Genomic DNA, 22,874 nt, shown 5'->3' with positions numbered 1-22,874 from the left:
TGGTCTCGGCTGGAAAGTGCCGCGGCCGCCGCTGCCGCCAAAGACGCCCGCGGGACTCACAATGGCAGACGTCAAGCCGAGACGGCGGAGAGGGCGGAGACGGCGGAGACGCGGAGCAGCGCAGCGTGCGGCCTATGCACCGCCATGCACCGCGCGGCGCCGCGTTTCGCAGTGCTCCAGCGACTCAGAAGAGTCTTTCTCCGTCTCGGTCGCACTCACGGGGAGAGTGAGTGAGACGGAGAGACTCCTCTGAATGGCTTGCTGTGCTGCTTCGCCCGGCCGCCTGTTGCGCCGCGCCGCCGCGCCCGTCCGAGGAGGCCGTCGTCGTCGCGCCGGTCCAGCGCATCCGGCTAGAGGGTGCATGTCTAGACTGGCCAAGGATTAGGTTTCTCTCAAAAGCGAGCCGCAGACGGGCTGGCTGGGACGCCGGGGGAGGAGGGGCAGCAAAACGTTTCGCTGTTCAGAAACAATTTAGCATGGCAGGAAGGACACAGTCGGGTGAGGCTGGCGTTATACCTCCAAAACAAAACTCTGCTTCTCTTCTGAGCAGGGTGACCGTTTGAACGGAGACCTCCATTACAGGTAATTATCAGTCGGCCCACCCCACTGTGGGCGAATCTCGTCTCAATTTAGTGTTCCGTGAAGCCGCCGGCCAAAACAAAGGACGATCAGATGGAGCTGTTGCGACTGACCCGCCTGTCGGCCCTGCCGCCCTGCCGCTGGGGGCGGGGCGGCCCGTTTGCCGCCGCCTGGCGCTCCGGGACCCTCAGGACGATTCATCGGGCACGGCAGCGTCCGGCAGGCAAGAGATGGAGCCATATCCACGCATGCCAAAAATAAAAAGCAATCCCGAGAATGCAAAAATTCCTCATCACGCTCGAGAGAAAGCAGTGTGCCACGATGCCGGCGGGGACGGCGCCACTGGCGGCCGGAGCCTTGAGGGTCTTGTCCGGGAGCCGGAGCAGGGCCGGAAGGCCCGGAAGACAAAAGCAGGGGCGCCGCAGACATCGCTGGCCACATCGCCGGCATCCACAACACTAATGTTTGTTTGCCGTCAACAGGTCCGAAGGGTCCGAGGCTCCGGGCAGGCTCCAGTGAAACCCTATATCGGTGGAAACCTCCTCCAGCACTGCCAGGCACTGCCAGGCACTGCCCCATCGAGCCCCGCGCGGGGCCGCGGCCGCTGGAGCAGTTATAATTGGCGATCTATGGCCAGTTCGTGAATGGCTGGGCGCCGCAGCGGAACGGCCCGGAGGCCCAGCCGGAGGCGGAGGGCCGGCCCGGAGGAAGTCTTGGACGCCCGGAAACGCCCGAGTTCACATTTCCTACCGGAGAATGCCCGTAGAGGTTCCCTTCCAGAAACGCGGCCACTTTCAGTCCACCGTTTCATCATCGTGTCCGCCGAGTGCCGTCGTTCCTGTCGGTAAGCGCCGCACAGTGGGCCAGAAGACCGGTGGAGGTCAAACTCCCGGACGCGTTCTGAGCTCCAGAGTCGTTAAATGGGACTCGAATCGAACGTGTGACCCCATCAACGGATTGCTCTCCGAACGAGGAATTCATTGGTGGGGTCACACGTTCGGTTTAGTCCCTTTCAGCGGCTCTGGAGCTCAAAACGCGTCTAGAGTTTCGGCCGCCTCCACCGGTCTGCTGGTCCACTGTGCGCGTTTGCGCGCCATTGAGCGCCGCCAATAACAAACGCTCCGTAATGATGACGGGCCGGCTGGCCTGTCGCGTCGACGTGCACTCGATGATTATCGCCTGGGACCGGCGAGTGTCGGTGCACCTACTGGCGCCCCGCCGCCGGCCAAGGGGCCGCCGGGCCCAGAGGCGGGGCGCCGGGTCGTCGCGCTCGCCCTGCTTGGCCTGCTCCGGCGCCGCGCCCTACCTCGGCACGCTCCACCGGACTAATCATAGCCAGGGCGGCCAGGGCCTGGCCGTGTTTGTTTTCCGTAATCCAATCCGGGGCAACATGCGCCCTATTCATTGTGCATCAACCTTGCGTGCGAGTTGCGCATTTCGCCCGGCCAAATTGCCGGGCCGTTTTGTTTCGCCGCCGTGTCTTCCTTATACCTTTTTTCGTCTTCTTTTTAATGGAGCGACCCAAGATGAATGGAGACGACGCAGGGCGGCTCAATGCAGGCCGCGCCAATAGCGACATGTAGCCTTATAGTATCCGAAAAAGTTTTTTCGGAAAAACGTGCTGGGTTTCACGCGACGAAAAAAAACGCATGCACTGTAAACCTTTAGGCCGATACTACATACTACGTAGGTACACTGAAAGGTTTGTGCTACCGTTGGAACGTCCCGCGGGTCCCTTTGGACGCACGCAGCCGAGCGCGAAGCCTTAGGCTTTGGCTCCGCAGCTCCCTGCGCGCCGAGTCAGAACGTGCATGTCACACGCGCGCGCTCGGCTCATGCTAAATGCCTCCGTGGCGCACTGAATGGTAATCCGATTTAGCGGTCCTGAAAGAGCCAACATTCGCACCCATCAGGCACAGCCAGGCAGACAGACGCATGTCAACCGGGCAGTGGCTCACAGCCTCACTCACTCCGCGGTGCACCCGAGTGTGAGGGACCTCTTGATGCCTGCTCAAGCGTGCGGGCCAGGTGACTCCGTGGCTCCCGTGCCGTGTCTCTGTTGGCCCCATCTCCCGGATCCACCAAATTTCGTCTCGGACGGGAAGCGGGCCAAGCAGGGCGGAATTGGCCGCCGAGTGATCCACAGGTGGAGGCCCTATGAATGGCCTGCAGGTGTATCAAGGACACAATGGGGCCGATGAGAAGGGCCGAGAGCGGCTCCCGGAGAGGCCCCGGCCTCCGGCCCCTCCGACACTCGATACGAAAGCGAAACCGACTCGCCGAGGCGCAAAGGTACCTGGCCAATACGCACTCAATGGGCGTGTGTGTAAGCCGAACCGCCGCGCGGCGCGCAGCGCACGCATCGCGCACGAAAAGCCCCCGCGGAAAGGTTACGTCGCGCCCACATGGGTTTCCACCATTTGCATCGCCGGTGCAGCGCAGCCAGCCCACGCCCGCCGTCGGGGCGACTCGGGGCGACTCGGGACGACTCGGGACGCACCGTGGGAAAGGGTTCGGGTCCACGATTTACAGGTGCATCTCCGTCATCGCCCCGGCGACCCCCTACGCCGAGGCCGAGCCGGGCAGAGCCGGGCAGAGCCCCGCCGCGTCGTGCACGTCCCAGTGCGCAGAGCGCGCAGAGCAAGCAGAGTCAAGTTCGGCTGCCTTCCCGATATTTCTTCCATCTCATTGAAATTGGAATGGTCGCGCTCCGCCTCGGCGAGTTGCACTCTCGGGATCCGTGTCCGTCCGTCCGTCCGTCCGTCCGCCCGTCCGTCCGTCCGTGTGTCTGGACTGCATCCCGGCGACATGCAGCGCGTCCCGCCGTGGCCTGCGCACCTCGCGCACCTCGCGCACCCACACCCCTTGCAGCCTTCCGTCCCGACACGTGAGATTCAAAGCGAGCGGCGCGGCGTAATCATAGGCCGGCGCGTTTTGTCGGCAAAACAGTGTCAAAAGAGTGCGAACGACGCGCGCGCGTAGGGGATCGAAATGAGGAGCACCGCGCAATCCTTTTCCGGGCGGATGTGGGGTCCGCGAGGGGAGGCGGTCCCCGCTAGACAATGCCTACGAGGATTACGTCCTCACAAGACGCCGCCGCCGCCTCGCGGCCTCATTGCCGCACGGGCCCCGTCGTTTACCGACGCGTTTCCGCCCTCAGTTTTTCGCTCTCGCCGAAGCTGGCGGCCAGCCAGTGAACAGAGGCCTCGCTTGGCGCGAGAAATTCGAATCAGCGACTGGCCGGTGAGTTGGACGCGCGGCCCGCTCCGCAGTCGATAATATGAAATGAAGACACCACTTCCCGCCTCGCGGGGCCGCAGAGCGGGGCTGCGGGGCTCATGCGTATGAAAGGACGGCCGGTTTTATTCAACAGGAGTCCTAATGGGATGGCTGGCCTGACGGGGCCGCGCCGTGCCGCGCTGTGCCGGGAGGGGCGGGAGGGGCTCCACCAGCCTTTCTTCCCCTTCCTGCGCGTGTACTCCGTGTTCCTCCACACACGGCCATTCAAACGTATTAGGCTCTAATGTGCTTTGAGCCGGCGACGCCGCGACGCCGCTATGCCCGTGCAGACTCACTCAATTGGTCCTAAATACAATGGCCCGGCCGGCACTCACATGCAATTTGTCGTCTTTTCTCCAACCTGATTATTTAATTATTCTCTTGAGTCTTCTTAATTTGTCAGGCAAAGTCCTTTCATTTGGCAGGGATTGTAAAACGACGTGTTAACGCAATTAGAATATTCCAAACTGCATGGTTCTCGATTTGAAAAATATGTATCATCTCTTCGTCGTGGAACGTCATTCTTCTTCGCGGAGTCATTCTTGGCGCGAACGATCGCAGATATTGGGCCTTTGACGCAACGGCGCGGGCCCGATCTGAACACCGTGTTGTGAGTTTGGAGGTGGATCCCAGTCTGTCGTGTTTTGAAGTGAGGCCAGAGCAGGGCTGCCTCGAGAACCACCTCGTCCTGACGGCTCGAACACCAAACTCGTCACTTTGACACACCACGGGGAGAAGGAAATAATAAGGTTGCCTTTTCCATTTTTTTTTTCCTTTAGGATGACTCACTGCTCGCTCTACTCTCCATCAGCAGCTTCAATCGGTCGAGTGATCTGATTGGCTCCTGACGTGTGTCTCGTGACGAGGCACGCATTAATGTGTGTGTAATGTGCACCTCACTGTCTTCCCCGTTTCGGATGAAAAGCCTCATTAGTGATATGGTAATACATGTATCGATGCATATCAATCCAATGAAACCTGGATATAAATAAGACGCACCCGACCGGCGACTCTATGGGACATCGCCATCGCGTCGGAAAAAAGGACACTGGCTTGAGTTTCAATCAACATTAAAATAATATTATGATTCAAAACTGTTCCTTACCACTTTCTCCCCGCTACCAGTGACAGGGCGTCGAAAAGTGCGAACCAGGTCGTTGTCCGGCTCGCGACGCCCAGAGGCCCGACAGAGGCCCGCACGCGTTTCTGCCACAATCTGGACGCCTGGCAGACGATGCGGCGGCCCTTGCGGCCCTTGCCCCGACGGCCCTTGTTGCCGAGGGGTGAAAAGGGTAAGCGTCCGTCCCGGAGGGCCCGGAGCGGGGCTGCGGGGCTGCACTCGGGTTACCGCCGCTAACAAGACGGGCCCTTATCTGGACACAGCGGAAAAATAAATTTTGCCCTCAGGTGGGGGTGGCCGGGCCGGGACGCATCGCGTGGGGTGGCTCGCTGCCTTCTCCTGTTGACCGTGTAGTGGCTCCTGGAACGGCCGCCTGGAACACCCAGCTGGAGGCGAACAAGTTGACAAAGTGCTGCGCAATTTTTCCGTCTTCTTTTTCTTCCTGGATTTTTTTTTGGTGAGTGGGTCGTTACCGCCACTTTTCCGAGCCATGGCCGTAACTTTTTCATGACCTTGTGCAAACAGTTTGTCCGGGGCAAATGCTTTCGGCGGCAGCCGCGCTATGTGAGGTCCACGGCCTGCCTCCGCGCACACTGCACACACGCGAACCAGGCAGCCTATCAAAACAAGGCCCGCGATTAGCGACTGGCGAGCAGATGCCGTCGTGCGGAAGAGAGACGGAGCGAGAGGGGTCACTCCGCAGCCTCCGAAAGAACAGGCATTGAACCGGCGGTCCGAATCCGCGGCCGCACCGTAACTCCGCGCAGTCCGAGCCAAGATGCCCGCTTGTGCCGGCGCGACGTTCTGCAACGCCTGTTTTGAAACGCAGGCGATTGATATTGTTGCCACATCTTGCTGGTGGTCCGTCACGTGTATTATTCACAAACAAACTGACAATGGGGCTTTCATAATCGCGAAACAGACATCGAACTTCTTTGGGCCGCAGGCACGTCAACCCCATCGGGTTTGGGGAGCGTATTTTGGCGGCGCGTACGGCGTGGCCGCGGCAGCAGCAACAAATTGGAGGCCGAGGAGGCAACGCGCGCGTCGCGGCCGAGCTTTCGCCCGCCTTGATCGACTCCTCCACCATTAGCCGGACAGGTGCACCACGCCCGTCGCGAGAAAAAACAGCCTCCGCGAGGCGTGGCGGGGCGTGGCGGGGCGTGGCGGGCGCGGGACACACGGCAAGAAGGTGTATACACACATCAGTCGGCAATCAGGGCCGCTCGTCAGCTTCGGCGAGCCTGTTTATCAAACAGAACGCCCCGCGTGTGTGCCGGCCGTGGCGTGTGCCGGCCTCACGTCGCGTTCAAATTATTTTGTTTCAGGAGGTGGCGAGAGAGCGACTCGGCGCTAGGGCCGGTGGATATGGCTCGTCCACACGCACGCCTGGACCGTCTGGACCAACCAACAGACGGCCCCGGGAACGACATCAAACATCGCGGCAGTGACCGACCATTCCCCGCAGGACGCTCTTGCATTCCGCGACATCACGCCGCACCCTGCCACAGGCCGCGTCGATACACACAAGCTCATTAGGCAGCGGGGGAATTAATCTGGGGCTGTTAATTGGTCGTGTGTGAGGTAGGAAACACGGAGTAACAAATGAGCGATGCCTAACCGCAGCACGCCCCGCGCGGCCGATGGCCACAGGCGAGAGGAGGGGGCACGCGCCCGCCAGAAACTTACATGAAAAACAAAAGGGGGAAATATTTCGGAAGCTGTCAAAGGGAGATGGGGCGGAGAAAGCGGCACACGGGAAGGACAAACTGTACGAACTCCTTCCCGGTTTCGCGCACAGGATGCGTGCAAAATGTGCACTTCCAGCGGGACAGGAAGTCTGCGGGCGCCACCGCCGTCCGCCGTCGCGCCCGTTGCCTGGCTCTGCCTGGCTCTGCCACGCTTGTCATCCTCTGTTATCCCTTCGGAATATGAAACGGAGCATGCGAATGCAAAACTCGATAAACAGGGCCGGTCCCGACAACCGGACGGCGGCGGCGCGGTCCGTGCACGGTCCGCCCCGCCTGGCGGCCTGCAAGTACTGCCTGCAGTGCCCTGCTATAACATCCGCTCTTTGTTGGTTCCTTGTGTTGACCGACGCGGAGGACACCAAGACCCTCCTCCTCCCTCCGGCCCCGCCCGTTCCTCGCCCAGTTTACCATCTCAATTTGAGGTTGACACGAAATTTCTACAAATCTCGGCAGCGCGGCACACCTGGCTGGGCCCTGGCGGGGCCCAGGCGGCACAGCGCGCAGAGGCGATCCCTGTTATTGTGGACGGGCGACACGTCGGCCACGTCGTCCTCCCACCGGGGCGCCCGCCACGCCCGCCACGCCCGGCCGCGCCGTCCCCCGCACCACGGTGCACCTAGAGCAGCCTTTTTGTTTCCTGTGAATAGTGTCCGCGTGATGGAGTGGCGGCGTTCCATCTTCGTACCGTTCTGCATATCGGCCACATCCTGTACGTATTCCATCATGCCGTCTGACTGCCGCGCCGCTCTGTGGCCACGGTGTGCCGGCTGCACGACACAGGGCCGCTCGTCAAAGGCCTCCTGGAATTTCACCTGCGAATACGGAAGGGTCTCTTTATAAACCACAAGTGTGTGTGAGAAGGGCGGGTCTGTTGAGAACGACTTACTTGGGACTTACCTGCAACCACCTCAAATCACATGACTTACCTGCAAATCTAAAATCACATGACTTACCTGGAACGTTCAAGGACCCTAACCTGAAAATAAGGCTGACAGGGTGAGTGGGTGGGGTGTGCCTGTTCAAAAGTCATATTACTCACCTACTTTCCTGAAAAAGTCAAACCAGCAACAGCCCCTTCACAAAGCGCACGACTTACCTGCGAGTTAGCGTGGGTCAGCATTAATTACCTGCGAGAACTCGGTCACTTAATTCGAAACCCCCGGCACGACTTACCTGCAAATAAGGGATGTGGGTATTGAACGCAGTTTGAACCGCACCAAGACCGTGCTCGCATCGAGGGGGTATGCGCTCTCTGAACCTGTGTACCGACTATTACGCTATTACGCTCTATTACGCTACAAATTAATCGAAATTTAGCTAAAAACGGCCTAAAACACACCAAAATTGATAAAATTTTGACAATTTCGGCTATTACGCAACTATTACGCGACTATTACGCGTATTATTACGCGTGCTATTACAGATAGAGTGAACCGACTATTACGCGAGTGCATACCCCCTCGGCTCGCATGCTGTAGTCTTGAACGGATCCCGCCGCACGCGCGCACTTTGCGGGGCGTCGTAACGGGCGACACACGCGCAGGATAGCACGCGGGGTGCCTTTTTGTCAACCCCCTCGGTCATTGTACGTCTTGTCGGCGACGCGGCAGCGCGGCCCAGTCTGCCAACAGCGACGCAACTCATTATTCCCAGAAAGTTGCACGTTGCGGACCCCCGCGAGGCTGGTCCAGCTGTTTGACCGCCGCGGCCAGGTGCGGCCGTCGAGGGAGTGAGCCAAGCGAGCCAAGGCAGGCCAAGGAGGCCACAAAGACGTCATCCCGACCGCCAAATAATGGAGGCAAACACATTGTTGCGTTGTTAGCAGCATTTTGTTTGCCGGGTCATGTTCGTCGCACTTCGTCGCCATTGTGCACTGACCCGCACACTCGGCGCCGCCGTGGGCCGCCAGGGGGTTGATCGGCGCCCTGCTCTTCGGGGAACGACCGCCGTCCGGCGGCGCGCTCATCATGGCCAGCAGCAGGAGGCTGCGCAGGTATCAATCAGACGCTCTCTTTCCTCGACATTTCCCAAACTGTTGCAGATACACGTTCGGCGCGCGCCCCTCTGGCCTAGCTTCGCACACTATGCTTCGCCCGGCGCCGTCTCCAGCAAGAACCCCCGGAGCAATCCGTTTACGGACCACAAAGGCTGGCTTTTGGTCCGTGCTCGTGCGCAAGTCATCCCCTGGTCATCACTGACGGCAACCCGACGGCAACACGGCGCGGGCGGCGGCGCGGACGGCCAGCCCTAATCCCCGGCCAGTCATCAACTCCTTGAGACACAGCCACGCGCGCCGCACCGGCCAGCCCTGTGGCCAGCCGAGCCGGCCAGGACCACCCAGGCCCTTTCTTTATTAGTTGTGCCGGCGACTTCAAGTAGGACAACCAGAACGGCGGGACAGGCGTGTCGCGGCCCAGAGTGACTCATCCCCAGTGATTAGCGAACAGGGTGGCCGGACAGGGATGTACACCCACCGTCGGCGGACAAGGGGCTGCGTCCCACCACACCGGGCACCATTCGGTTCAAGTCTTTGTTTCAGAAAAACTTGTTTAAGATTGAAATCTGAACAAAAACGTTGGCTGCAACCCGGAGGGCAGAACAAGACTGTACAGTAGCTGAGTGCAGGACTCACAACGCCCTGCACGGACGGTCGGAGCTCTGACCTACATAATCTAGAGGGCGGTGTTTGTCCTTCCGTTGGGACGGGCTGCAATAACGTGTCAAAATATGACTCGGGCGGCCCGGGGTTTAGGTTTGGGCTCCGCCAGGCCGCGCCACACACGGAGTGACTGAGTGAGTGACTACAAACACGCATTTCCCGTCTTCGTTTTGCCAGGCGGATAAGGAAGGCAGCGCTGCGGTGGTCTCTGTGTCGCCACGCCGCCCGGATTAGCAGAGGGCGGCGTCGCGCGTGTCCAAAAGGATTGCAAAAGTGGCATCCATTTATTGTTTTAATTACTTCGGCATGACGGCAGTGCGGGTTGTAGGGCCACGCAGTGGGCCACGCGGCCTGCCCAGAGGAAAGGCGACACGCTCGCGCGGTCGCGGCACCCGATGGCCCAATGGCCCCCGGGATTACGGCGCGGCATTGTGCGGACTCGCACGCAGTTTTCGTTTTGATATTCCCAGAAAACACGCGGCGCTGGCGGCCAACAGAGTGGCAAACATGCAAAAGAATAAAAGCGAGCACTGCATAATAAAGAGGCCGGGCGCGCGGCGATGCGGGGCCCGCGCAATTTTACATGGCAATGAGAGCATAGCTTTGTGTTAGAAACAGACGCAAATAGGATTACTGCCGGATTGCCCCGATGCATGCATTCCTAAGGCCGAGGGGTGTGCGATGGTTATGACGCGACGACGAATAAGTAGCCAATGACTGCCAGCTGCTCAGATTCAGCTGACTTGATAAGGCGCCAAATCTTGGCGGCCAAGGAGTTTCCATTTCCGAGAGCTTCGGAGACTCTTATTTTTCTCCTGCATAGTCTTTATCCAGATTTTATTTTTGCTAACCTCAGGTTTCCATTATGCCCATTTTAGCGAGAGAGACACATTACTCGTCCGGACGTTTGGGCAGAGCAAGCAAAGTAGTCGAAACGCCTCATGCGGACCATCTGTCCGAGAGTCCTCATCGGACCTCCGCGCGAGGACGGCCTTCGGGCGACCGACGTTCCACCCCGTCAAAGTTCGGCGCAGGAAAACATGTCAACGAAAGAGAAATAAACGGTCGGAGCGAAGTACTTTCCAATATCCTTGTTTATCCGGAAGGAGCTATTGGGCGTCTCGAGCCCGCTCGAGTGTTACGAGAGGTGATTGGAGTGGATAAAAGTGGGATAACCTTTATTTTCTTTCTCCTCCACTTTTTTTTCGCCCTTATTCAATCGCCGATGGTGTCCGGGGATTTTGTGAAGTCATTGAGTCGCGAACAGCTGAGGTGACGAAAGCAAAAACGGTGACTAACCGCGTACTACCGCCCTCGGCTCACACACTATGCCCCCCCCCCCCTTTTCCAAACCGGATGCCAGGCTGGCCCCCGTTTAGGCGCGTGAATCGTGGCACTCATGTCCAGCAGCGAGACACAATCGCCCGGAGAGATTGATCCCGTCGGCGAGCGCGACGGACATGCGCGTCTAGAGCGCGCTAAGGACCAACACGTGCAGCCCCTTTCCTTTTTTTTTTAGCAGCGACACGCGAGTGACCGCTTCCCCCACTTTGAGAAGATAACCACCGGGTAGGCGATCTCTCCTTTTCGTCGGGTGACCCCGCCACCGCCTCCCCCGCCGCGCTGCCCCGCGCTACCGCAAGCCGCCATCTATCACGGGCAGGCCCTCGGGATTCGATTTAACCGCAACCGGGCTGCCAACACGCCGACACGTACACCGAATGATGAGTCAATTACGGCGGCGATTTCAGCCGCGAGGTTGGTAGCGCGTGCTCGCCGGGGAATGGTGCCGCCTGGTGCCGCACCTGCGCGGAACTGGTCAGCCCTGACCCTTCCCACGCCGAGGGCCCTGGCCGAGGCCCTGGCCGCGGCGGCAGGGAGCAGAGGCTCTCATTACAGCGCGTATTTGCGAGTTATCCCAAAGGGGTACCGCTCAAGACACCTTTTTGCGCCGTCGGCGGCGTCGGCCGTGCGCAGCGAGGCTCGGCGCTGTCGTTAGCAGCAACACACACACACACACACACACATGCGCGCGGCGCTTTGCGCCTTTTTTGTCCGGGTAGCGGGGAATGCTATGAGCCGTGTGTGTTAATGGGCGTGTATGTGTGTGTGTATGTGTGTACGCTTTCGTGTCCCCGACGACATTTTCCGAAGGATGAGTGTTAGCATCATTATTATTTTTGGGGTTGGGGCGTACGATGCCGCTCTTCGGAGGGGGGCACCGGCCCCTCGCGTGGTGGCTCCCCGTGCGTCCCGTGCGTGCCGAAAGAACCTCATAAGCCCCCCTGCAGGGCCCCGACGGCCGCCGGGTGGTACCCCTGGGGTCGGGCCCGGCGCAGTCGGAGTGTCCGAGCGGCCGGTATGTGAGAATTTTATCGCTGTGTCTATTGCTATTCGGGACGCACGGCCCATCCATACGTATGGGCCGAGTCGGCGACGGCCGGCCCCGACGCGCCCCGCCACGCCCCGCCACGCCGCGCGCCCAGCGGTGGGGCCTCTGGGGACGCTCAACACCGCGGCTTAAATCTGGAGGAACGACCCATGCAGTGTCCGGCACCGTATATCTCTGGCCGGCGTATTGACGCCGAATCAAAAAGTTTGCTAAAACAAAGTGTTTTGGCTGTGCCAGAGGAACCGTGAAAATGGGCACACACACACACACAGCGAACACACTCTCACGCACACTCAGGGGCCCTTGGTGGCAAACGACTGGGGAAGCGGGGGATCTTAAAAAAGGCAACTTTTGGCAAATCATTAAAGGCTGTTGCGAAGGGCCGCGTCGGTGTGCCTACCTGTTTTCAGGCCGGGCAGCCGAGGCACCAGAGGCCCCAGAGGCCCCAGATATCTTCATCAGTGTGGCTTATTTATACAGACGTGTCGAGTCGTGATTTACGGGCGGACATAAATTGGGGGATCCGTGCTGCGCTGCTGCCCTAGGCCCTCTTGATTCGTGTCTCCTGAGGCCGAGTGTGTGTAGCTGCACACCTCGGCATTGCTCGGCATTGCTTGGCATTGCTTTCGACGCCCGGATTACACTGCCGCTCTAATTCCACCGAATGCGACGAAGCCGGCGCCCCGTCCGCTCTGTCTCCCTCGCACCCATCCGGGCCGTGGCGAGCGCGACAGAGCGCGACAGCGCATGCAGGTCGTCTCGCTGCCGCGCCCAGAGGCGGCCCGGCCAGAGCTCTAATAACAAACCCATTCACTCAAGCCTCCCGAAAGGCCCAAAGGCCCAAAGCGATACCCATAAAATGGCGGCCGGTGCTTCCAGCCAAATGAAAAGTCGGCAACCGGGACGGCAAAACGACGCGAAGCCAGGCCAGCCGGCCAGTCCGTCCAAAGCACATGTTTTAGACTTTGAGACTGTGTTTAGCAAACTGGACTGAGTGATGAATAAATTAAGGCGGCCAGATACTTCCGAACGGTCGGCGCCTTCTTAGCATATCTGTCCCTGTGCAAAGAGAGAGACGGAGGGAGCGCGGTGCGGTGCGGCGCGGCGGATGAAAGCTTCCCCGAAGCCCGGCCAAGCCCGGCCAAGCCTACTGAAAGGTACATAAATGTTGTTTATTGCCGTAAACAACTCAAATTAGGTATCTGTTCCTCCCTGTGCGGGTTCGGCCGGGTTCGGCGGGGCCGAGTGCCCATCAAGTCGGTACCGACCAAGTACCCGCCGCCGCCGTCGGCGGCAGGGCGTCCGCGGGGTCACTTTGATGTCCCCCGGGAGACAAAGCCAGCTCGTTCCATTCCGACTGAAGGACGTCGCGTCTCATAAGTCCCGCCGGCGCGGTCCTCTGGCTTGACCAGGCTAGCCTCTGGACGCGCCGCCCAGAGTGTCAAACAGTTCGAGGAACGGCGCGCTAGGACAACAAGAGCCCCCACACGGTGAAGACGTCGAGGCCGACTTGGGAGTCTCGGGGAGGTCCATGCTAGCGGCGGGACTTCCCTGTGTGTTTGGCCGCGTTTTAAAAACAAAATAATTAAAAACATCTTACCTCGGCGTCTGGAGCAATCGACGCCTGGCAGGGCTTGGCTCGTTGTGACCGGGCGCAATTAGCGGCGTGTGTGCGGATGGCCGCGGCGTGGCGGCGAGGCCGGAGCGTTTCGCGCCCCGCTGCGTTACGGCCCGAGTACAAGCAGGGAAAGCGGCGGCGTGTTTTCAATCAAATAAAACCCAAAAGGCTTGTTGCCCGGCTGTACTACACGGCGTGTTTCACACGACCGCTACACCGCAATCGTCACCGCCCGGGGAATTTCCAACCAGAGTGAAATGTCCACCGAGGCCTGCGCTGGCCGAGACGAATGGCTGTTGCGGCGGCCGAGGCCTGGCGGGCCTGGCGGCGAGGCCGTGCGGTGCCGAGCGGCGAGGCCTGGCGCCGCGCTCGCGCCCCGCGGTAGTAGCCGCTAGTCACGCATGCACCCCGAGCACACATACAACGGCCTGGCAGCCCGACCAATTTATGGACACGTTCGCAATCCGGCCGATATGCGGCGGGCTGCAAAACCGCGCCGACACAAAAACAAAACACGAAAAAAATAAATAAAAAATAAGGATAAATATAATCGGAGCGCGCGCGTTTCCTGGGGCATCAAGCGGCGATGGTTTTACCCTAGGACGCGCTTGAAAGAAACTGGCCCTGGAGTCGGAGGTTGAAGCGGGCAGACCTCAGAGAGAGAGAGAGAGAGAGAGAGAGAGAGAGGCGGCCGAGGTGCGACAGCAACAGCCACATTTTTACGAGCCGCTCGCGGATTGAGTTTGATCCAAGTACCAATATTTGGGGACGGTTAATTGAGGCGAGCAGCGGGGTGGCGCCGAAAAGACGTTGTGTTACGACGCACGCAAACACACTCACACACACACACACACACACACGCACACAAACTCGTTGCCAACAGTTGCCGCTGCCAACTGATCGGGATGTGTCTGCACAAGCAATAAGGTCGGTGGACGTCGGCCTTTCGAAAGAAAGGCCTCCTTTTTTTATGAGCTCGCCAATGGTCACAAATTTTTCGGCGGAGTTGTTTTCTCCAATACTTTTCTAACAGGGTCGCCTGCTTTTCTTTTTTTTAAAAGTGAGTCTGAATCGCCTTGCGCGTTAAGACGTTTAATACGGTGTCGGCAGATATATTATTTTCGGTCCGATCTAAACGTATGCAAGATAGTTGGCGCTGACAAGGCGCGAAGACAAAGTGAGCAGGTGGGCCGCGGCCTGGGCAGCAGCGGCGCGGAGAGAGCTGACAAATCGACTCAAGTGAAATGTGCAGCTGAACCGCGGGGGCACAAAACGCAGCATGCGCAGAATACCAAAGAGCACCTCAGCGCGAGCCTACACGCATGTGTCTGTGCGTGTGTGTTACCAAAGAGATCCACACTCACCTTTTGTCTTTACACTTCGTAAAAATGATCAGGCCGCTCGTCCCATTCAAGGAGTTACTGCACTGCCACGCCGCATTCGCTGTGAGTTAGCACGCGCGGGGGAGAGACCGGCATTACTGCAACAGGTGGCATGGCTAACGGCGTGCGTTTTATTTATTCTTCACAGTAAATGTTGGCAGATTTGTTGGTCGGATGCGCGGGGCATGCGGCAGTAGCAAAGGTAGCACCGTGGTAGTAGCACAACCACGGCTCGGCCATTGGCGAGCTAGGTCATTAGTCGATAATCTACTGCCATTTTCGTGTAGTGCATGTTTTCGCTGAGTTGCAAAGGGATCCTAATGGGTTGAGATGCAGCTCACCATCCTCATGCCGTACGTATTCATTTCTTTGTCATCATTTCAATGTATATGCATTTTTAAAGTTTTCTTTTTTTTAAATTGTTAGCTGGATTGTATTTGGAATAAAAACACTAAACGGTTACAGAAATAAGTGGTTCACATTTATTCCATCACAACAGAAGTCCAATGCGCAATATGAAATAACCATTTAATAATAATTTAAATCTTTGGTCTTTTTAACACATTTCAGCAATTATGAACAATATAAACATCAATAACAAAACAATGGAGTCGCGTCTTCATGATGCGACCTTCCCAATTTACTTTCGCATCCAAGCGCCCTGATACATCAACTTTTATAAAATGAGCTTTTAATAACAACTGAATAATTATTGTTCTTATCGCGAGACATTAAGAACGGTTAATAAGGTATCCTCAGTGTCAATAACTCGTGAGAATACACCAGGTTTTTAAGAGGAGCCAACAAACTCTCCGCTCCTCAACAAAGTAACGTGCTGAAAGCATTCTATCCTGTGATCGAGAATTATAACAACCCCTTCTAGACACAGCACAAAATAAAGCTAAAAATACTGAACAAATACAAGGCTCTTCCAAAATACAGAATTTGCGGCAAAAATAATGTCGCGGTGCAAGCTATAAGAAAACAAAGAGCCGGAGAGCTAAACAACGAATAATAAATTATCACAGATATCGTGCGCAGGGCACAGGAATCGGTCCCTTCCACAAGGCTACTTGGCGCGGTCGTACAGAGCCTACATTGTCCTGTTCGCAGGTAGCACACCGGGCCAGTTTCCATCACTTGCAAATTGCACTTTGAAAAACGCACACTCAACACGCACATTTCCACTAATTTGCAGGCGAGGCTGCAGGCACCCCGCGGGGCCCTACCTGGGGCCCTACCTGGGGGCGGGCCGCAGCCCCACGGGCTTGAAGGCGGGGGCGGTGGCGGGGGGCGGCGAGGGGCGGCCCAGCTCCCGCAGCTCGGGGGAGCTGGAGCAACTGGACGAGGGCGGGCGCGCGGGCAGGCGGGCGAGGTGGTGTAGGTCCGCGGGGTGGAGGTGCTGCTGGTGCTGCTGCAGCTGCAGCTGCTGGAGCTGGTGCTGGTGCTGCAGCAGCTGCAGCGCGCTGTTCCAGAGGCTGATGGCCGTGTCCCCGGAGGACGGTGGCCCGTGTGGCGGTCCGTGGGGCGGCCCGTGAGGCGGCGCGGGCAGCACGAGGGGTGGCACGCCGGGGGCGGCGGGGGGCGGCACGCCGGCCAGCAGGCGCGCGATGGAGAAGCCGTGCGGCGCGGCGGCCCCCGCGGCGATGGGGGTGGGCCTGGCGGGCGTCACTTTGGGGGGCGGCGCGAGCGGCGCGGGCGGCGGCGGCAGCAGGGCGTACCGCGGGTACATCGAGTAGAGCGGCGCCCAGGGCGCGTAGGCCGGCGGCACGCCCGGCACCCCCGGGTACAGTCCGCCCAGCGAGCGGCCGAACGCCGTCAGCCGGTTCCTCGTCGCCGTCGAGCGGCGCCGCAGCTTGCCCGTCGACTGGCCGATGAAGACGTCCTCCGCGCTGGGGTCCAGCATCCAGTAGTTGCCCTTGCCGGGGTCGTCGTAGTGGCGGGGCACCTTCACGAAGCACTTGTTGAGCGACAGGTTGTGGCGGATCGAGTTCTGCCAGCCCTGCTTGTTGTCGCGGTAGTACGGGAAGTTGGTCATGATGTACTCGTAGATGCCGTTGAGCGTGAGCCGCTTGTCCCGCGAGTCGCGGATCGCCATCATGATCATGGCGTTGTACGAGTACGATGGCTTTTCGTGTTTCTTCTTCTCGTCCTTCTCCTTCTTGGACTCGCCCTCCTTGGCGTCGTCCTCACCGGGCTTGTCCTCGTCCACGTTGATGACGGCCTCCTCGTCGTCCTCGTCCTCATCCTCGTCGTCGTCCTCGGGGGCCGCCCTGGCGCTGCAGTCCAGGGGGGCGTCCTCGTCCAGGCCGTGCTCGGCCGTGTCGGGGGACGCGCTGGCGACGACCGTCTCGGGCAAGATGGAGTTGATGCTGAAGGACGACTTGAGTGGCCCTTGGGGGTGCCTCGGCGTCGGCGCCCCCAGGGGTCCCAGAGCGCCGCCCAGGGCGCCCAGGGCCCCGGGCCCAGCCCCAGACGGGCGGGCCATGGCGAGGGCCAGCGTGCCGGCGAGGGTGTGCGGCGGGCACGGCGGGCACGGCGCGGCGGCGTTCACCATCACACACTAGGGCAGCGGCCGGGGCAGCATGGCTCCATGCCGCGCGACCCACTCGGAGCGGCGCGCTCTGCTGACTGATGTCCTCGACGTCCTCGACACTCGTAATTCTGACAGCGATCGCGCGAGCCAGCAGCGACAGCGTGCGGCAGCGCGAGCCGGAGAACAACAACACCGACAACAAGAGGCTCTGCTCGCGGGCCTCGCGGCCTGTTGCCCCGCATTTGACAACTGCCTGGCGTGGCGGGCCGCGGCGGCGGGGTGGGGCGGGGCGGGGAGCGCGGGCGGGTGCGGCAGGCCGCGGCGGAGGGGGAAGGCCCGCCAGGCCGGGCGCATGCGCACCGTGCTGTGCCGCGCGCCGCTGGCTCCTCCTGGTGGCCAATGGTAGCGGCCCTGCCGGCCCTGCCAGTGCGCTGGCCCCGCCCCCAGCGGCCCCGCGACCCGAGCCTGGCCGCGCTGCCAGCCGGCGGCGGGGCGATCGCTTTCACGGCCTCAATGGCATATCAAACACCAATGAGCCACAATTGAGGGCGTGTTTACACAGGCGATGCACTCCCTTCCCCACTCACCGGCCGGGCCGCCCAAAGGCCGCCCGCAGCCCGCCCCGCACGGAGGGATTAGAAAGTGGACAAACGTACTCGAAACTCATTTTCATTTATTCAGTTTAACCAGCTTTGCCGTTAATCGAAGTCGTCTAGAAAGCGGACAGTCTTGAGGCCTTTCCGAGCTGCTCCGCACTGGTCACGCCCCCCAGCCGTTGGTGAGGCCAACTAGAAGTCGATTTCGATCAATGTGGTTTTCTTACCGCGACAGTTGAAGGCACGAAAAAAAATGAACTACAAACGAACCTCCCGAGGTGTCTGCCAGAAGGAACACTAAACTGTGAGAAAATCTGAGTTGTAAGAGGTGGCCCATCTGGCTCTGTCGAAATAAATTCCCCCGGCTATCGCCAGGCTATCGTTGCCGCGTTTGATCGCTATCACGGGGCTCGCGACAGCAGTGCTCCCCTTCCGACACGGCAATCAATTAATTACGAATGCCAGGTCAAAAAGGCGAGCGGGGCGGGCTACATATTGATCGGGGGAGCCAATGCCTTCACGCCCATTCGCAGCGTTCGCAGCGTTCGCAGCCCATCAAGGATTCAGGGCCTGCGTTTTACTCGCTGCAATTTACGGCCACCGACTCGCAGGTTTGCCACCTCCATCACACCCCGCCTCGCCTCGCTTCACCCCTTTGCAGGAACTATCGAGACACACCCATCGTGTCATGCCTCGCAAGGACACAGTTGTGAAAATTGCCTTAGCCAGGGGCGTTGTTGCCCAGGGCCGCAGGGGGGCCAACAGAATGTCCCTCGACCTGCTGGCCCCGCCCTGCCCTATTTCCAGCACCACCACTGTTTTTTTTTACCGTTTTAATTATGACGTATTTGCGTGCCTTTTCATTCCTGTTTGCGTGCAGGCAGGCCTGCCGGCCGCCGCGAGGGCGCTAGTCGTACCAACTGATGCTATCGAAAAACACGAAGCGTTTGTTGTTTGAGACGATAAGGCCTGATGTATTCAATGTGCGTGTTGAGACGCTGGAACAACACCTCGTGTGTACACGCGGTATGGAAATGCCTCGGCAATGCCGCCCGCTTTCTCGCTCGTTCTGCAGAAATGTAAACGAAACCGTCCAATTAGTGTGGCAGCACTGTGGGCCTTATCGACACCCTTCACTGCGTAGAATTGGGCGCGGGCCGGACCGGACTTACCTGCGTTTGCCGCGGCGCGGCACGGCTCGGCACAGCGGCGTGTAATGTATTCCTTTGGAAGTGGCGGCCATCAGTCAGCGCGCGGCCGCGGCTTGCTTAGAAGGCAGGGACTGTTTGTGGAGCAGTGCTGCCAACGGGGCGGATGTGACTCTGTTGTGCCGTGGGATGTGTGTGCGCGCGTGTGAGTGCTGTATGAGCGCGTACTAGAGTTCCAAGCGTGCGGGTCGCGCCCGGTTCACACTGTTCACACGGACAGAACCGAGTCGCATGTGTTCATAGGGGTGGTCTCAGGCTGCCGATTGCAGAGCCCCGCCGGCCCAAAGGCCCCAGGGGACTTATGAAGCATCAAACCGAAGTCAGGGCGCTGGCGCCAGTGGGCCCTCGGAGGCCCTTGGGGGCTCAAGGCCCCACGTGACCACCGAAGCGTCATTACCTCCATGACTAGGCGGAGTGCGAATAGTCGAGAACGATTATGGAGAGAAAACCTCACGGTCATCACTGACTGTGGGACTTTCGCGGCATAGCAAGAGCAGGCCTACAGGAGAGACGTTCGGCTTCAAAATCTCGAACTTGGAACGCCAAAATCGAGTCCCACATGGTCACACGAACTCACGCACACACATGCACTGCTGGAGCGATCTCGCACACATACGCGCACACACACACCTCTTTCAACACGTCTTCATCTCCATTCTTTATTCCCGATTCGATTCGCCTCCGCCTTGTCTTGTCCCCCTCCTCCGGATGACTTCTGTGTGCCGCCAGTCGCGTCGGAAGAATGACAACTTTTTCTACGGAGATTATCTCCAATAACAACGGGGCCGCTATGGCCGTGCCGTGCTGCGCCCGTCTACGGGGTGGTCGCCCGGCCGGGGACCGCGAGCAAATGAGCATCTTAGGGGATATGGGGGGAGGGGGGCTATAAAAGAAATACAAAGTACGTCACAAAATTTAGGAACGGCCCGTGATCTTACCAACTCTTTCCTGAACGAATTTGCTTGGCAGAAAATTAGGTCAAAGCAATCGTGTCGTATTGGGGTCAAAAGTTCAACTGGCCAAAAAAATGCCAAAAACACGGTGGTGTAGTCTGCGACGGCGCTTCCCGGAAGCACGTCTATCCAAATTTTCACCCCCTTCCCCTCGTCCTTGTGGCTCTCCCCTCGCGGTCGAAAAAAGCGGCCCGGCAGTCCATACGTTACCAAGCCCACCGGAATGGAGGCTCATTTTGGATTCGTCGGCTGAGGAAAGGACAAACATTGGTGGAATGGGGAGGGGTGGGCGTCCGCAGCGGGCAGAGCCGGGCACGGCAAGCCGCATGGCTCATGCGCGTATTTTTGTTCCAAGTAATCGAGAAAATTATCACGAGAAAAAGGGGAGCAGGTGTGGGCCGCGCCTTTTGGCTTGCGTCACGCTTTCCTCGAAGCCTTCGGTCTGCCGTGCGCGAAACGCGCCCTTCGTGGAATATCGGAGCACCCGTGTGCCGCTATGCCTTCGAGCCCTTCGAGCCCCGGCCGTCGCAACCTTTACCCTTTCCGTCGGCTCGCCAGACCGTTGCTAAGCCCTATTTCGCACACAGTCTGCCACTGGCGTCGACACTGTTCCTCTTCTTTCCTGCGCCATTCTTTCAACGTTTTCGCGAATAATGGGGGACCCTGCCTACTTTACCGTAATCTGTGAGGCCTCTCCTCGTCAGCCCCCTGCTGCTTATGGAAAGTTGAGTTTATAAAGATGGAGATGTGGCGACGCGAGAAGGCGGTGGGGACGGTGGGCCAGCAAGGCGGTGGGCCAGCAAGGCGGTGGGCGTGCCAAAGCACCGCCCCCTATCCCGGCTCGTTACGGGCTGATCCGTTCCGGGCGATGGGACCGTGGATGGGACGACGGTGCCGTCGACGTGCCGTCCCCTTTGGTGGACACCGCGACGGTGCGGGAGGTCCCGGAGGACCGGAGGCCGGCCTTGTGTGTATCAATGCCGTGTGAGTGTCGGGGTCGTAATGTAGGCCTGTCATGGCGGACGATGAGTCATTTTGCTTTCGTTTCCGTCACCGAATCACGACGCTCGGAGGTTTTTGTTGGGGGTGGTGAGAGAGAGCCTTTCCTCGGGAAAGGCGTGGCGTGCTCGGCGACGAGCTCTGTCGCGCTTGGCGGGGTCTGGCGGTTCCCGGTGGTGCTTAGAGGCTTGGCAGGGCTTCGCGAGGCGTTGTGGGGCCTCCCACATCCCACGGGGGTCTGCCGCGCCCGCCTCGGTCGTGGTCGTGGCACCTGGAGGGGGTGCTGTTCCAACAAGGCACCGTCAATAATCACATACTGCGGTTGGCGTCCAGACCCAACCTATAAGGCGGCCGCGGTTCCAGTCCAGTCTGGTCCAGTCCGACCGCTACAAAACAATGGCGCGGCAGCCTCATCTCGGACAGCTAGGAGAATCTCGGACGAGAAAAACGAAACAACGATGAGGAAAAAATGCAAGAAGAATGACTGTTGAATGAGGAGAAATCAAGTACTACATGGGCGAAGCGGCGCGCATCGGCGGGCCCACTTGTAAGCGAGGGGAGCGTCTAAATGTTATTTTATTGATTTATTATTCTGCCAGGCTGGACGCGCGGGTCGGCAAGGGTTGACGCCCCGCGCGGCCGTGTTGGCGGCGGGGCGGGCACGGCGTGGGGGGCGCGGCGCAGCATGGCCGCCACCGTCGCCTCGCGTCGCCGAGTGGGGGGGACGGACGGACGGCCTGGTGTTTGTACGGGCTTAACTCTACAGAGACATACGACTGTTTTCAAAATATTTCCTTCTTGTTTTCCGCTCCGGCAACATTTTGAGGTGCACAGGTGCGCTATAAGTTGGTGTGTATCCCAAACGCACATGCCAGGCTGCAGTGCGGCCAACACTGCCACTCAGAGTGGAAGTGCGCGCTTCAAAGATGGCGGCGGTAGTTTTTGTTCTTCAAGTGTGTAACTCATACTTGACTGGGTGGACCGCGAACCCGTCTGTGTGTGTGTGTGTGTGTGTGTGTGTGTGTGTGTGTGTGTGTGTGTGCATTACTCTCTGAAGCAGAGGCCAGCCTTCGCAGGGGATGAAGCTTGCTTGTTAATAACATGACGAATTTATTGTTTGTGGTTATCGTTGGTCTGCTTGGAGGGGGTAAGCCAAGACGAGGTGTAAGCAAGTTTTTTAATTCCATATTTTCTTCAATGAGAGTGACCCGCCTTTTTCAATAGTTTTTTTCTTGCCACTTGAAGTTGTTGAAGATTGATACGATGACTATCCAAGAAACTAGTGGTCAGACCGGACTTAACAATTAGACAAGCTTCTATCGAGGAAAATAACCGACCAGGACTGTTTTTTTTTTTAATATGATTAAAAAGATGCAATATCGTAAATTTCTACACCAACGTGGTGGACAAATTCCCATTTATGTTTACAAACGCCTATGACAGTTTCCTCAAATTTATCGACCAAAAACCACAGCCCACATGGCGCTGGCGATTTGTTTATGTATTTACTTTCTGGCACTCGTCCCCAGTCGGTTGACTGACAGCGGAAAACAAACCCGAGGAGTGACACGGAGTGACCAGGTGCCCTCATTGTCGCATCGCAAATTGGAACCGCGCTCTGCGCTCGCCGCTTTTTTCACCGCTTGATTTTTTTGTTTTGTTCGCCGCGGTGAGGCTTTGGAGTGGGGGCGCGGAAGGATATTTGTTTTTCATTACGTGGCGGCACTCCGCGTGCACTCCGCGGTGTAACGGCTCGGGGCGTTGTCCTGCTGCAACGCTGCAACGCACTGCAACGCCGCTGG

The 22,874-nt window shown here is 58.9% G+C and overlaps 1 protein-coding gene across 1 annotated transcript; it reads right to left on the bottom strand.

Annotated features, from left to right (window-relative positions):
* Nucleotides 1-16,017: 16,017 nt before the first annotated feature.
* LOC117646217 (fork head domain transcription factor slp2-like) lies at nt 16,018-17,268 on the bottom strand. Its single transcript, XM_034387024.1, has one exon. It carries the CDS (start codon nt 17,266-17,268, stop codon nt 16,018-16,020), a length of 1,251 nt encoding a protein of 416 aa, XP_034242915.1.
* Between the last annotated feature and the right edge of the window lie 5,606 nt (nt 17,269-22,874).

The sequence above is a fragment of the Thrips palmi genome, unplaced genomic scaffold (genome assembly GCF_012932325.1).
Source record: "Thrips palmi isolate BJ-2018 unplaced genomic scaffold, TpBJ-2018v1 HiC_scaffold_19, whole genome shotgun sequence".
In the NCBI taxonomy this organism is placed as follows: domain Eukaryota; kingdom Metazoa; phylum Arthropoda; class Insecta; order Thysanoptera; family Thripidae; genus Thrips; species Thrips palmi.
Note: the sequence above shows the minus strand (reverse complement) of the source record. Positions and strands in the feature narration are given on the sequence as shown.

Excerpts from the sequence above, each read along its gene's own strand:
- LOC117646217 (XM_034387024.1), bottom strand. The coding sequence starts at position 17,268 with ATGGCCCGCCCGTCTGGGGCTGGGCCCGGGGCCCTGGGCGCCCTGGGC.